The sequence below is a fragment of the Stylophora pistillata genome, chromosome 1 (genome assembly GCF_964205215.1).
Source record: "Stylophora pistillata chromosome 1, jaStyPist1.2, whole genome shotgun sequence".
In the NCBI taxonomy this organism is placed as follows: domain Eukaryota; kingdom Metazoa; phylum Cnidaria; class Anthozoa; order Scleractinia; family Pocilloporidae; genus Stylophora; species Stylophora pistillata.
The window spans coordinates 6639056-6652293 of NC_142519.1; the positions used below are offsets into that span (position 1 = coordinate 6639056).

At 40.6% G+C, this 13238-nt stretch overlaps 2 protein-coding genes and 1 long non-coding RNA gene across 4 annotated transcripts in view; 1 reads left to right on the top strand and 2 right to left on the bottom strand.

The window, feature by feature from the left end:
• The window catches only part of LOC111335933 (transcription factor 12), a 31378-nt gene extending 28242 nt beyond the window's left edge, over positions 1-3136 (bottom strand). The window contains exons 1-2 of the mRNA XM_022941935.2: positions 3000-3136; positions 2281-2427 (exon numbers count right to left, since the gene is read on the bottom strand). Of these exons, the coding sequence (XP_022797670.1) occupies positions 2281-2283 (3 nt within the window). The 5' untranslated portion in view covers positions 2284-2427; positions 3000-3136. The remainder of the gene's footprint in view (positions 1-2280; positions 2428-2999) is intronic.
• Positions 3137-4806: 1670 nt separating this feature from the next.
• Positions 4807-7795, top strand: LOC148741018 (uncharacterized). The gene is made up of 2 exons (XR_015991663.1): positions 4807-5167; positions 6358-7795. It is a non-coding gene; the product is annotated as an uncharacterized LOC148741018 (long non-coding RNA).
• A 679-nt stretch (positions 7796-8474) lies between these two features.
• LOC111335932 (uncharacterized) overlaps positions 8475-13238 on the bottom strand; it is a 103971-nt gene continuing 99207 nt past the window's right edge. For both annotated transcript variants that reach the window (XM_088732809.1, XM_088732802.1), the window contains exons 20-21: positions 11621-11797; positions 8475-10879 (exon numbers count right to left, since the gene is read on the bottom strand). In XM_088732809.1, coding sequence (XP_088588935.1) covers positions 8666-10879; positions 11621-11797 — 2391 coding nt within the window. In that variant the 3' untranslated portion in view covers positions 8475-8665. The remainder of the gene's footprint in view (positions 10880-11620; positions 11798-13238) is intronic.

Genomic DNA, 13238 nt, shown 5'->3' on the forward strand with positions numbered 1-13238 from the left:
CAAACTCGGAGACAACGGAAGCCGCTAAAGAAACGCTCCTAGAAACGATCATGATTCCCGGACTTGCCTACTTTTTGATCTGTTACGAGCCACTCTGTCAATTTACCCTTGATACGCAATTATAAAATATTTTCAATAGTGATCTTCGTTATCTAGTTTTCATCGTTTACTTCAGTTTTTCATTTATCCCCAGCATAGAACAAAAGAAATAAGTTCGTTTAACTGTTAAAACAGCGTTCTGATATTTTTTAATGTACTTTGTATCGGAAAGAGGTTAAGTGTACGATGACATTGTAATACCCCTGTTCCGTCTTTTGGAAGTCCCCTCTCCCTACACTATGTGTATATTTTAGAGTTTTCTTTCTTACATCACTTTAAAAATATGCTTTATATATGATACATGTATATTTCTACAAATTAGAAATGAAAAACCGAAAAGTCAAGGGTTCTCGACATTTGTTTTTGATATAACGGCAGTTGCTTAACCATTGTCTCCTTACTTGGATCAATTAACAATCACCTAATTGATATTTTAGTTTATTCTCATCACTTGTTTCCTTGATAATGTGAAGAGCAATTCTGTCTTCAGTGGTCATTCATAGAAGGAGTTGAAGGGTTAAAAATTATTCCTTGCGAATGACGAGGACAGTGTTAAAATACATATCGAGGATCTATTTGTGGAATTTGACAAAAAGATTATGCCAAAAACGATCCACCCATTAAATAACAAATATCATGACTGCGAAGAACTAAAGATAAAAAAAAAACAACAAATCGAGCAGACAAAACCGAGTCACCTGTGTCTTGTTTTTTGACGAATGTGAATCGACTTGGTGATTCATTCAAGAAGTCATCAAACAACTTTGTCTGTATCTAAAAAAACAAATTTACTGCAAAACAAACTTGTCTTGTATCTAACTAGTCTCCCTCGTAGCCGTTTTTTTTGGATGTCATGCAACGCTCCCCCCAAAAGAACGGCTGCCGACAACCGAACTGCATTCCTTTCTCATTGTCCTTGCGGTTTGGTCGCGGTCTATTGAACAGACCAATCACATACCAGAAAATCTGAATGACGTAAGGTTTCACGCGAAAATGTGGATGTGGCAGATGATCTAGCTATCATGTCGGGAGAAACACTAAAGAAATTTGTCGATGAGAGCTAGAAATGTTTCACATGTTCATCGTTGTGCCCTGGTAAAGACAGAGTATATATTGTTGGGAAAACTTCTCACAATTTGGTTGAAATTATAGAATCTACGCTTAACATAAACGTCAACTGCTACGCCAACGACACGAACGCTAGATTGTTTGAGCGGTTGTTAAAGTTTCAGCGAGCAACTGAGAAAGTAGAAGCTAAAAACTGAACTGAAACTCTTTATTCGCACTATTTCAAGAGGTTACAACAGATTATAAAAGTCAGAATATATAAGAAACAGTAAATTACATCAACAATCAAAAGGAAATACAAGACGCCTTTCAATCTAGGCCAAGGGCTAAACGCTTGCTTCAACCTACAGATGGAGATCAGGAGGAAAAAAGCGCGTGCTTGCCCTCAACAAACTGGGCGAAGCTTCGAGAACACTGCAATTTAGGTCGGCCAACGTCTCCTACACTACTTGTACTTCTTCATTTGCCAGTCCGCTGCTAGCTGGAGCGAACCCGTTTAGTTATGTTCGTGGCTTCTTATCACCGGTACAGGAAATCGGCCCGAATGATCGAGTGTTTCCGCACGTTGGTACAACGCAACAACAATAACAATAATATGACCATTTTCATCGGTAACATGGTCAAACACGAGCGGGAGTGCTTGATATATTAACGATTTCCCGGATCCTGTAGGCAACTTAACAAAAACATGTTCTTTCTCGACTAAAACTTTTTTAATTGCAAGCTTCTGGTGAGCATTAAGCTCGAAAATTTTGAACTTTGACGACGCTATGCGAAAAGCTCCTTCAAGCACGCCATTTGTCTTGTGTTTTCCACATGAGGATCGCGATAGAAAACGATATCTGATTGGACGAGTCTTAAAAGGTGAGTCTGGCGCGAAAAGGTTCCTGAAAATGGAACCCGAGCTATGATTGGCCAATTCGGAGAAAGGAATGTAGTTCGGTTGGCAGCAGCCGTTCTTTTGGGGGAGCGTTGCGTGACATCCAAAAAAAACGGCTGCGAGAGAGACTAGTATCTAACTAGCACATGAATATTCATTTGAGATCAACTTAAGGGAAAGATTGAACCGAACCTAGACTTTGCTCTCGTATTCCTCCATTGAATAAAACTTACCATCTCTTGTCTGAATTCCAACCAACTACCAGCTTTACTTCAAAAATGATTGTATTCGAGTCGATCGATGTATAACCATAGTCTTGTCACGGTAGTTTCGCAGAAAAGTTCTAAGCTTGTTGTTGAGAGACTTTTCCCTTCATGTCCCTGTAATCGTTAAAAGGCTTTCCTTTAAAATTTTGGTCCTCACAGAAGAATTGTTGAACACCACTAAACGAGTTAGCGCGGTGGCGCTTGAATTAAATTGTGCCCAGATCACTCGTCGGTGTGAGATTGGTGTACTAAGGACCGATAGAAAATTAGGGGCTGGCCGTTACCGTTGGTCGAGGAACGCACCACTCGGGAACAGGAAGAAGTGTCAATACCTCTACCAATCATTTATATTTAATAAAGAAACTGAAATACAGTTACGGCGCAATTTCCTTCTTTAATTGTTCGAGTGCGTTCTGGCTGTTCCTTTCTTTCCTATTAACCAATGTTTGCAATAAATAGGTCGTAGCTGAAAATGACACGGCGTTTCGTATAGGAAAAGAGACTCATTAAATTTCTCTTAGAATAGTTTTCATCATTGAGCGTCTCGCTCAAACGGCGCTGTTTATGTATTCAAGATATCCGCGGTCTGACCCTCTGTAGTTAAAGGATTCCCGACTCTGTGTTCACAGATTACATTAATGCATAAAATAAAAAAAAAAAAATAATAAAAAAAGAAACAAACTTACTCTTTTACTCTGACGAATTCTGACTATAGCGAAGATGCTTCAAACCGGTGGCGAAACGCAATTTTGACCAAAACTTCTTTCACAGTGCGTTGATTTAAACACTTTCCAGATGTTTTTTCGTAATGGACTTTCTATTGCATTTTAGAACACCACCTGTATACTTTTGTTTTTTTTCTTTTTTCTTTTCTAAATTGGCGGCCCTATACACACCCTTCATCGCTAGTGACTTCTGGGAGGAAGCGTTTCATTTTTACTTATCAAGCTGACAAGAACTTCCACTGTACGTGTGCATAAAACAAGATATTCCAACAAGGGTTAAAGGAAAAGTTCCACAGACCCTTCAGCATGTCACTCGGGGAGTCAATCAAACGTCGTCTCTACGCTTTAAATGTTATTACGACTCAAGTTGCAAACTGAGTAATAATGTGCGATCCTTTCGTTGCAAGAATTTTTGCGTTATAAAAGAAGTTAAAAATCCCACTGCGCCGATAGAGCCGAGGGTCTTGACCACCTTTGTTCTTCCTCTGGGATTCGCCAATATAGGTCAACTCAGATATATTGAAATTAGGAAAACAGTAGTAGACAACGAAAATAAGAAGAAGAAGAAGAAAAAAAAAGGCGCGTTAGAATTGTGCCTACCGAAAGGTGTGCAGAGCAGTTTTCAGAGACAAACTTAATATTCATTAAACAAGTGTTATTTGCCAGCTGATCTTTTGAGACTCGATATTGTCTGGGCACTTGACACGCAAAGATCCAATTCAAACGATAACGCTTTGAATAGAACTTTGGAGAAAACTTAGAAAAGAAAAAGTTATATTTTGAATACCTCTTTACATAAATAAAAAAAAACGCTGTTTTAATAAACTTAATTGCGTTTGTAAAAGCAGACGTCATGAACACGCAACCTATTAAAATGGTAAAGTGATATATTGTAGAAATGAAAATACAGGCCAGGTAACTATAACAAACAAAATAAATTTTCACGTCGCGAAGAAATTATTGCGAGAGCAATTCGCATTGATTGGCAACAACAATTAGGCACGTGCTGCGAATATTCCCTTGAATTCATGTAATTTTGACGCGAAGTTCGGATCTTAAGTTCTTCATAATTACCCAATGTCTTGGAGTGACGGTTTCTTTAAGTCAGCCTCAATGAAAAACCGTCTAATATATCAAACTACAGGTGGGAACTTCTGAAGAAATTTTGAAACAATACATTCCGCAAGACGTACATTTCTGACAGTCCATTCCTTTTTACACGGATAAACTTTATGAAAGGCTTTAGATGGCTTCAAATAATCAATTAAGAGAATCCAAAATAAAGAATAAAATTGCGTTAATCCACCGAAAGACGAAACGCTGTTTGAGAAATAGAAAAATCGCCCAGGTTTAAAAAGCGTGTAAGCTTCAAATTGTACCAAGTTTTATGCAACTTTATTTATTTCAGGAAGATGAATTACAACCGGCTTCGTTTCGTAAAATACAACAAATTTGTCGTCAAGGCCGAAAAATATCTCTTAATTGTTCTGTTTAATATACGAGTGGCTCTGTACGTGATGCAAATTATCTTTTTTGTGTTGTCGCGTGCCTACCGCCCACGTGTTTCACACGTGGTTTTGATAAAAACTGTTCGAAACAGGTGGACATAAGATTAATTACACGAATGCTCTTTTTGAATGAATCTCTGAAGGAAATGACTTTACGTAGTTCTTCATCGTCATCGTCACTTATTTCAAAATTTTATTATTTTAATGGCAAATGCACTTTGAATAATTTTTCCTTATAGTATATTACGCACTCTTTACCACGCTTGGCTCACGATTAAGTTGGTAAACCCAAATTTAATTGCACGTTTTATGATTTCCGTTCATACAATGACTCTTCGATCTGATCGATCGTCAGTTTAGAATGAAAATATTCGCCTGAGTAGGGAATTTCGTAAGCGCATTACCAACTCCATGAGTGTGCTCAGTTGTATCGGACAGCAGTCATAGATTAGGGACAGTCTATGATTGCATGTGCCTATTGCAGTAAAAAAGCGATGTAGTATACAAGGCAGAGGAGTTGATAAACAGTTCCCATGAGGTCAAACCTGGCTAGGGCAGAGTTTGTACACTGGTCAATTGACAGACCGGGAACGGGGTAGGAAATCAATAGAATAGGTTAAGGTATGTTATTAACTGTACTAAATTTATTTCAATACAAAACTTCGCCAATTCGTACGCTCCGCATACTTGGCGCTATGGACATACCCACTCCTCTCGAGTCCGAAGGTTCGAGCTCTGGCCTCGCTACATTTTCCTTTTCTTTTCTTTTTTCTTTTTTTTTTTTTTTTTTAATTTAAATTCTTCTTCAAAGAAGATGTTAGACATGTTCAGAGTAAACGCACATGTGCGAACGTTTGACGATGCAGCTGTTCCGTCAAATCGATAATAGTGTCGAAATGCAGATGTGGCCCTGAAAAAAAAAATTAACTAAATCCGAAAAAAACAAAAATGAATCTGAAGAAACCCGATCAGATTCGTTCAACAGTGCCGGAACCGAGCCAGTACGAGTCACAAGAGATGTTACGAGTGCCTTACGATGGTCCGCCATTTTGACGACCGCAAGCTTAAGGGGCTAGAGCGGGGAAGGTTTACGGACTTAACGGTACACCATAACATAGTGTCACGGCCTTTTTAGAAGGAAGGCACAATGGGCAAAAAAAGGGTAAATAAGCGCCGGAACCAACTAACGAAGTTGTATAATTCGTGCTGGTTTGAGCGACACTAAACGTATTCCGGATAACTGCCTATCATTTATTTCTTACGTACATTCACAGCTTTGTTCGAACATTATTGTGCACAGCCCCACTGCAAACGATCGCAGAGGATTAACTAATTACACTTTGGTGAGGCTGGTTTTATCAAATTGGCATTTTTTTCAAAGAAACCTTCTAACTTAAAGCTCTTGGACGCTGACACTCGGCCCCACTACGTAGAGATCTACTCGGCGGCGGAAAATATGATAGTGGTCCTTTTAGAAATTCAGCAGTGCTACTAGGCCATACGCAGCCGAAGCTTTAAGTGTTTAAAATACATGTACTTCTTTGTCATGATTTCAGTTTGGTTGTTGCTGTTGTTGTTGCACCAACAGCTAAGAGGTACACAGCGATAGCTCGAATATAGTGGCTTGCCGTTTGAATATAAATTTATAAAATGGTGGTTTTGATAATCTCTAATTTTTGCTTTGGGACTGCGATGTAAACGTTTAATGGGGTTAAACGGGTTCGTATGTAAAGATGTTCGCGTGTAAGTATCTGTTAATCCGTTCCTCTCGGGGTGAAGATAAATTGTCTTAATTCTACCATCATTTTCAGTGTTTTGCAGCGGTTGCGCAAAATGACGCCAGTAGTCTTTTCAGACTCCTCACAGCAGACGACCTCGCCATCAACCCATGAGGATATGCAAAGGCAAACAAGGTCCATATTGTCTAGTTCCTAAGATACGGTCTTCCTTTTTGTTCTGGACCTCGGTGGGAGCTGGTGAGACGTGAGTTACGACTGCTATACAAATCGACCGTGAGGACCTGGGAGAACCCCCAAGAACTGAAGACTGCACGAGAGGCAGTTTTCATTTACGCTTTTCATGCCTCCGTGGTTTTTACGCGCTTCTCGCGCCACGCGAAGCTTGGGAGCTAACTGCCTGCTGCTAATTAAATCTGTGATGAGTACATATAGCTGGCGAATGTGCCCTCGGAGTACGTATACGACGCGGGCACAATTTATTTGCGTTGACAGCTGAAACTCTCACGGAGACTGATAATCAAACATTGAGTAACTGCCACCCCTCCCCCCCCCCCACCACACACACGCACGCACGCACTCGCGCACACCCCTGCTTACGCTGAGCGGTTTTACTTTCCTTGACTCCTAGACCCTAGACCTCTAACGGCCGACATCAGTTCAACTGAAGCTTTCTTTGCTAAAACACATGTCACCCAGTCCAAAGCAGAGAAAAATTTCATTTCATATGCAAATTCAAAGAAGAGCAAGAGAGTGTTGCAGAGGCAGAATTGAAACAATGACGGATCATTGGTGTATGCGAATATTTTGCGCTTTTGAATGCAGACAACTTCAATTACATCAACTTTTTGTTACTGTCGTGCGCAGTTCTGCCGATCTAATCAATTTTTAACGGCGATTGTTGACTTTGTCACACTGAAATGATTCGCAAGAAATCCTTCATTTGGTGGCTGCTTAATCAATGCTCGTAGAAGACAGCTAAAAACAGTTAAGACGAGTTTTGTTAAAACCTTTGTGGTAAAACTTCTGCAAACTTATCACCGAGATACTAACAGTTTTCAACTATAAACAACCTTGGGCTAATTTGAAGCGCTTGTTGGAATGGGTGGCACGAGAGGAGAAAGACTACAACGTAAAACAATTCTAAAAAATACCTGGACCTCCAGGTTACAACATGGTAAAAGAAACCTAGAAAGTAGCAGCCAGATAAAGGAATAGCAAACATGTGTGAGACAAAAATGGTAGAAAATTCCCAACTGACGTAATTCGATTCAATTTTTGTTGCGTACCACGTATCCATTTTGTTAAATAACGTTTCCTAGATTTCGATTTCATTAGAAACATCTCGTTGCGTAAGTTAATTTTAAACAAAATTACGAGGGCTTTAAATAGAAGCGTGGTAAATGCATGCGAATGACGAAACTTCGTACATCTTGCTTATTACGAATGTCTTTAACATTTCGTGAAAATCCATGACTACAATTTTGAGGGATAACAAGGTACTTGTAAGTTACACAGTTGACGTTTTTTTTCCATTTTGTTGAAGTTTATCACAAGTGGGATATGGCCAGTTCTAATTGGAATAGGGCCATTGAATTTGTACACGATTACCAAAGCAGATACTCTTCATATGAAAAAAGAGAGCGACCAACTTCGATACTCCTGGCCAGTCGATCCCCAAGATCTTCGAGAAGCGGGTCAACAGGACACTTCCGAGTTTACGAGGCTAAGTTCGAAGTCACCCTCATCGATATAGAAAAGAAAGTGCAGTGGTACTGAAAATGAGCGAAAATTTCTCCAAATTCAACGTAGGAGAGTGAAAAATAATTTTTGAGAGAGGCATTCGGTGAGGTGATGGCGAAAAAGGAAAGAATGAACGCAGTACTGTTCGATTTATGCAAGAAAGCTGCAGCAATGAAGTAGATCAAACTAGCCTCTTCCGCAGCTTTCGACTCCTTTTTTTTCAATTTTGTCAGACGGAAACCTCAACCCACCCACGTTCGAAAAAAGAAACTCTTGCATGCGTATCATGCTTATGATTTATTGTTTCCCACGTTTATCATGACCGTCACTTGATTTCACTTTCAGTAAAATTAATGATCACAGAACCAATCTCACGTCGTGGGTAGATTATTTCCGCATAGCCTGCTAAGAATGTTTCTCCCACTACCGTAAATTAGCAACATCTCGTGTTTTATTTTTACAAAATCATGTGGTTTATTGTTTGCAAAGAACAACGAATATATATTTCTCCAAGCAACATTGTAAAGGTGTTAAACAATTTAAGTTTAAAGGTCCCGGCACGTCGTGGCTCAGAATGCTGATCAAAATCTGCGACAATGATCGAGAAAATTGGACTGCAAATTGGCAGGTTTAGCATTTTCTACTGTGTATCGACATCAGTCCCTTCACAATCATCGACCCTCGGGAGCATTGCTCTCCAGCATGCTCCGCCAGTCTTTTTGGGCTTCGTATTCCCCTTCGATGACGAGATGCTTGTATTGCTGTCCTGCAGTCTTATGACATCACTAGCATCTTGTTTCAGTACTTCCTCACCTTGAGGTACACTTTCGTTGATATCTTGGAACAAAGGCCCAGTTTCATTCGTATTGTGATCGATTGAGTTTTCATGGTCATCAGACACAATTTCATAAGCGTTATTAGCTGCACCCTGCGTGGTACAAGAAGAAGCACCTGCTTGGACACCTGATATTGATTGAGAATCTTTAGGCGTTTGGGACACCATATTCCGTAAAGAGGATCGGCGAGTGCTCGGTGTTGAACGAAATTCCCTGACGTTGCGGATTTCCTTTCCAGGTACATAATCGGATTCGTCTTCGTCATCGTCATCATCATCATCACCATCATCATCCTCTGAAGGCGAAGAATGAGAGTCCGAACTTAAGACAGTTTTTTTCTTTTTGGCTTCGCACTCTTGGTTGGAATATCGTTTAACTGGGGTAATTTTTCTTTTATTTTGACGTGTGCTACAAGGTCTCTTGTTGGCAGTGGACAATGACAACGACCGAGTCGACTCTTGAAGTGATAGCAACTGAGAGGCTGCAACGACCACTTCCTTGGACCCAGACGATTCCTTACTCGGCTGACTGGGTGGAACATTCTTCCTTATAGCAAATCCTTGCCCCAGTGAGCACATCTGTTGGCCCGGAGTCGAAAAAGACGCAGAAGAGGCCATTCTCACTGCAGCAAGGCCACGTTGTTTACGCCTATTGGTGACTGTTTTAGGTTTTGAGCTTTGGACTCCCCCTCTGGGTGGAGGATGCCTCTCAGCAAAAACAGGTCCAATTTGAGAAAAACGGTTAACCGGAATTCTCGAAAGGAGAGCTGGCCAACAGAACAAAGAGCTGAATCGCGAAGATAGCATTCTGTACTCGAAGGAATTACGATATGAAGTGTTATTTAAAGGAATGACCGGTGCCGCCTGTTGCCTATTGCTGTCAACAGGTCTGTTGGTCTCAACGTCAGTTGTGGATGATCTGTTTCCTTCTTCGTTAGCTGTCGCCGTTGACGGAACAATTCCGATTTGTAAAAGACTAGGATTTTCACTGGACAGCGATTCTTTCCTTTCACTGTGAATAAAGCGACTTTGCGCTGCCGCTGTTTCAGTACCTTCTAATGGCTCAGCCCCATGGCCAACAGATTTAGAAGATTCTTCATTTAATTGTGACACATTGTTTCTTTCTTTATCACTTGGATTTTCAAGCGATACCTCGTGATTGTTCGCGATTTCACTCCCCAAACTGTCTTCGTTATCATGAATTTTGTTCGCTGAATTACAAGGATTCGGCTGATTTACACCCCCAACCCCATTTCCACTGTCAGATGTCACTCCTGTCTCCTTGTTCCCATGACTATCGGATTTGCTCAATAAAGAAGACTGTCCTGAGGTTGATGAGACTGTTGTGCTAACCACGGGAACTATGTTCAGCATGGCAGCGATTTTCTGCAATTGAGGGCGAAGTAGCTGAAGGGATTTGTACGTTTTTAAGGTTGTGTAGCACGGGGGAAGAGGAGGAATCGCCGGTGCACGCCTACGCGTAGTCTGGCTTGCTAGGACAGCAGAACTGGCTGCAGGTGGTTTATTTACAGCCTCCACTCGATACGAACCTGAATGCGCATTTTCACTTGATTCGGGTGCCTTTTTATTGGTCCTCGTATCTGGAATTTCTTTGCGAAGAGAGGATTCCATATCTGTATTTTTAGGTTCGAGTGTATCAATTGTTCCGCAGTGTTTCTCCTTATTAATTCGTGATTCAGTTTCAGTAGTTTTTTCAGCATCTTCGTGATCATTTGCCTCTGTTGAGGTTTGTTTGTCTAACGTGGAGTTATGCAAGTCACTCTCGCACGACATGGGATTAAGAATTTCACTGTCCACGGTTTCCCTTTGAGCTTCCATTCTTTCAACACCACCGCACGTTTGCCCCTCAGACTGTTCTTTAGTTGAATTAACTTCCTCACTCTTCACAGAAGCTCCGGTGTTAGAGCCAACACTGGTGACCGTCGATGATACTAAGGATGGAGTCGTGCTGGTCTGCTGAATAGCTTTTAGGACTGTGGCAATGTCGATACTGAACGCCTAGGAACGTAAAAGGAAAGGTTAATATGTTATATTAACTATATTATCACGATATTACAGTTCCATAGCAACGTAGAAAAAATTGGCCTGCAAGCCAAACTGTCACAACCAAAAATATTACAGATGACTTTTTTCAAAGTGGTTTGATGTGATCACTATCTTGCGTCGTTTAACACTTAAACTGTTTGACGCACTTTTCAACACGATAGGCATTTTCACCGTTATAAAATACGTGAGTAACAACTACAGTTCTTTTCATTGTGATGCACAGGCACATTCCTTTGGCTACCGTTGGTTTTCTTTATGCGTGAGGCAATAAGTGGTAGGAAAACCTATAACAAAGAAACCATGTGTTGAAGGTATCCGCCGAGATTGACCCTTCTACTGCCATCATCTAATAAAAGCTATCAATTTCCGTCTAAATTAGTGACAAACATTGTTACAACACTCTTGATGGTTTAGTAAATTCTCATTATCAGTATACGAGACTACGCATGATTGTGTAAGGAGAAGTTTTAAGCTCATCATGTCTGGAAATAAAATTGAGCGTGAAAAGCGACGACGATTTGAGGGGACTGAATCAGAAACAAGTCATTAGGACGCATTAAGGTTATCTTCATATACTGCACAGTTCTCCCTTTGTAACTTACGACCACCTTTTTCAATTTTTCCAAAAATGGTTTACTTGGACTTCTCAATAGTAAACCTAATCTGTTTATTTCTATTTCAATGTTTGCATACCTGCAGAAGGAGTGAGAAAGGCCCTAACGAGCCCGATACGGTCACCTGCTTCTCTCCGCTGCTGCTTCTCGTGTGACGTTGCTCTTTTTTGTCGGCAACTTGTTTCCGTTTGAACAGCTGTTTGTTATCCATAAGAACACGGTGATGACGCTGCTGAACTCTGTTTCTGTTTCCACCCTATAGAGAAGCGAAACATAGAACAAGAACAAAAAATGTGAGGGGTTACTGTTCATATTATTTAGCCTTCCACCAATGTGTGGAAAATATGAAGAACAGGACACAAGTCTCCTAGAAGGTGATCACGCAACGTTCTTCTGGAGAAAACATAAAGAGTGACGACCTCCCGAACAGGTAAGAGGGTTAGATCGGCTAAGCCTTACGATCCTGATGGCTTGTTACTGCCGCAGCCAATCTTGGGTTTCTGTAATATGACACGACTCGGAGCATTGGTATTCCTCTTGGGAGTTATATGTCAACCCTCCCCTCCCCCCTTTTCCCCCAGCCCCCACCATCACAGTATTTCGTCAGGTTTCCCCAACAGCTGCCGCCAACCATACTCCAGTCCTTCTGAAGTAACGCAGCCCAGCAAAGACCGCAACACTTACCGCTCGATCGGGGACTGGCGCTATCAGGAGGTTACAATACATATATCTTATTAGACGTTTTGTTGTGTAGTATCGCTGAGTATTTTTACGAGTTGTGCCGTATTTTGACGAGCCCGTAGGGCGAGTCAAAATACAAATAACGAGTAAAAATATTCAGCGATACTACACAACAAAACGTCTAATAAGTTATTTATTATCAACACACCAAACTGTTATTTCAGTGCGGGCGAATTTCGCGGATATTCATTTACGGAGAGTGCGTGACAGAAGTATGCGAAGCGGAACGGAATTGGTGCGTTGTCGTGTTGCTGTTTCTATTTTCTTCAATAAATGAAGAGATTTCCACGTCGTCTAGCTGTTTTTCTTCGATCTAATAAACTTAGATCTACATTTTCCAGCCATTTTTACTCTTCGTCGTCGAAAATATGATTCAAATTGTCCGCCATTTTTTTTCCTCACTACAATCCAATTCTTCCCTTGCGCGATGCGAGAAAACCTGTTTAACCGGTACTCTAGAGTACAAATACCGCGTGATATTTGCACTCGTCGACGGCGTTATTTGTACTCTACGAAGTGTAGTTGGATAATAAAAGAACTTACAAGCTACCGATTTTCATGTTGATATGAAAACCTTTTAGTTTATCTACATGGTTCTTACAACTTCAGACAAACAAAATTCAAGGACTTTTCAAGGACAAAAAAATGGTTTTCAAGGACAGTTTTACTCATAAATCTAAACCATTTACGATTGAATACACATTTGCCCATCGCTCAATGAAATTGAAAACAAAGGGGAAATGAAAACATTCATCGACCAAAACATAGCCAAACCAATACATGTTTACGTTGCCCCTTAAAACAAAAGCACTTGGCGGACTACTCCACATCGGAGGCCTTGCGCATGAAATTGAGGCACCGATCCAACTTTGGTTCATGTACCACTCACGTTTTATACCGACCATTTTCGCTTTTTGGTAGTTACTAGTGGACAAATTTTCAATAGCAAAATCGTT